The sequence below is a fragment of the Cajanus cajan genome, chromosome 9, assembly GCF_000230855.2.
Source record: "Cajanus cajan strain Asha chromosome 9, NIPB_CcT2T_4, whole genome shotgun sequence".
In the NCBI taxonomy this organism is placed as follows: Eukaryota; Viridiplantae; Streptophyta; class Magnoliopsida; order Fabales; family Fabaceae; genus Cajanus; species Cajanus cajan.
The window spans coordinates 31,628,076-31,630,709 of record NC_138525.1 but is presented as its reverse complement, the minus strand read 5'-3'; the positions used below and the strand labels follow the sequence as shown (position 1 = coordinate 31,630,709).

Sequence of the window (2,634 nt, the reverse complement as noted above, 5' to 3'; positions counted from 1 at the left end):
GAATACTCGGTCAATGCAAGAGCCCATTTCCCAACTCGAGAGTGCAGGATAGGTTTAGATAACATATATTTAATCACATTATTTCGATAGAATACGAATACATCATAAGGTTTAATATAATGCTTCAGCTTTGTACAAGCATAATACAAACTCAGACATAACTTCTCCAAAGGAGTGTATCTGATTTTTGCCTCGACTAACATCCTACTGATGTAATAAATGGCTATCTCGATGCCATTTTCGTCATCTTGCGACAGCATGCCCGCAATAGTCGAATCATTGGACGAGACATACAATTTTAGCTTTCCTCCTTTAGAGGGTGGCACCATCACTAGAGGGTTGATCAAATAATTCTTGATCTCCTTGAATGCCTTTTGATGATTTTCGTCCCATCGAAATTCTTTCTCCTTTTTCAATCGTAACAAAGGGGAAAACACCTTAGTCTTTCCTGATAAATTCAAAATAAATCTTCGGAGGAAATTTATCTTACCTAACAAAGACTGCAACTCCTTCTTATTCGAAGGAGGCTTAGTTTCCATGATGGCTCGAGTCTTGTTTTTATCTATTTCAATGCCTTTCTGGTGTACGACGAACCCTAGGAAATCCCCCGCTGAAACACCGAAAGCACATTTCAATGGATTCATTTTCAGCCCATGTTTCCTCATTCTTTCAAAAGACAATTTCAGGTGTTGTATGTGATCTACTTTTCGTTTCGATCCAATCACTATGTCATCAATATAAACCTACATGAATTTTTCGATCAAGTCATGAAAAATTAAGTTCATTGCTCTTTGATATGTTGGACCAGCATTTTTCAAGCCAAAAGGCATTACTACCCATTCGTAAGTTCCCAAGGAACCTGGGCACCTAAAGGCAGTTTTTGACACATCATTTTTAGCAATATAAATCTGGTTGTACCCAGAGTATCCATCTAATAAACTTAAAATTTCATTACCTGCAACGGCATCAATCATTATTTCCGCAATAGGCATGGGATATGCATCTTTAGGCGTGGCTGCATTCAAATCTCGAAAATCGATACATACCCTCATTTTTCCATTCTTTTTTATAACAGGCACAATGTTTGATACCCAATCAGCGTACCTCGAAGTACGAATGAATTTGGCCTTCAGCGTACCTTTGTGGGTTTTGTTTCACTGGTTTCTTCCCCAAAATCATAGGCAACCTATGTTCTACCAAATTTTGATCCAAACCAGGCATTTCTTCATAGTCCCAAGCGAAGCAATCTTTATGTTCGTGCAGGACCTGCACAATTTGCTCTTTAACACTCTTCTCCGCTAGTTTGCTAACATAGGTGATTCTCCTCTTTTCGATTGTACCCAGATTGACTTCCTCGAGAGGATCCTGAGATTCCACCTTAAGCCCATCATTTTCCATTTTCTCGAATCCTAGAGGAGCATCATCAAAGACACAATCAAGTCTTTCTTCGATTCCTTCCGAATCCCTTTTCTGCTCATCCTCGAGTCTCACTCTGGGCAACTCTTTCGCAGCTGTTTCGATTACCTCTTTTTGGTTTTTTGCTTTTTTTTCGGCCCGCAGAGCCGTTATAGTTTCGATATTCATCGAATGCGTGCCCCCTTGGGCTCTTTCGACTTCACTACCTTCCTCGGCCTCATTGGCCGTTCTCTCGGCCATGTAGGCCAAAATTCGAGCTAAGAAGCTCGAACAAGGATCTTGTCTCGTCATTCTCGCACTTGAGCCGATTCAATTTCGGCTCTGTGGATAACAAATCCTCTTCAAACATCCCAACAGAAAGTCTTCTTAACACCCTCTTCATCCTCCAAGACATCTGGGTCTGTGGCATCGAAAGGCTTAGTTCTCACGAATGCAGTAATTTGTTGATCCGCGAAATACATTCCCGTCTCATACTCTTTCTGATCTGCATCCAACACTTCCAATTGTTCATCATCATTCCAGAAAAATATTTTCTGGTGCACTGTCGAAGGTACTGCTCCCATTCCGTGGATCCATTCTCTTCCTAATAGTACATTAAAGTTAGCTTTCGAGGGAGTGACAATAAACATAGTGGTCCTCCTCACACTACTAATTTGCACGTTTAACAATATCATCCCTTCTGGTTGAGACGATTTTCCAGCATAATCAGAAATAAGGATATTGTGAGGTTTCAGATCTGCCAAAGTTTTCCCAAAACGTTTCAGCAACGTCTGTGGGAGTATATTTATAGCAGCACCTCCATCCACTAGGACTTTGTTGACTTCAACTCCTTCGATCATAAGGGTCAACAGTAAAGGTTTTAGATGGTCCTTCATTTCTGGGGTAGCTGAATCGAACACTGCTGAATTGAACTTTGGAATGACTCGAGATATTTAATTCACCCATACTATTTTTGACTCATAGTTAGGGTCACCGAAAAAATCTTCACGGTGTATGTCTTCCTGTTCATTCACGGATTCCATTGCTTCAGCATATTTGGAAGGTAAGATTGATACCACTCCGCAAATATCTTCGAGAGAGTCCTCGAAACCACTTTCAAAACAATCTGTGATCAAATCTTCCTCATCCTCTGCGAATTTCTTAGATACCCTACTTTCGTAAGGTACAGGAATCGAAAATTGATTACCTTTGTGTCCCTCGAAAGTTGCCTTTCTCATT

The 2,634-nt window shown here is 40.5% G+C and overlaps 1 protein-coding gene across 1 annotated transcript; it reads right to left on the bottom strand.

Moving 5' to 3' along the window:
- Positions 1-1,757: 1,757 nt before the first annotated feature.
- Positions 1,758-2,291, bottom strand: LOC109792044 (uncharacterized). The gene has a single exon (XM_020351426.2). It carries the CDS (start codon positions 2,289-2,291, stop codon positions 1,758-1,760), a length of 534 nt encoding a protein of 177 aa, XP_020207015.2.
- Positions 2,292-2,634: the final 343 nt, after the last annotated feature.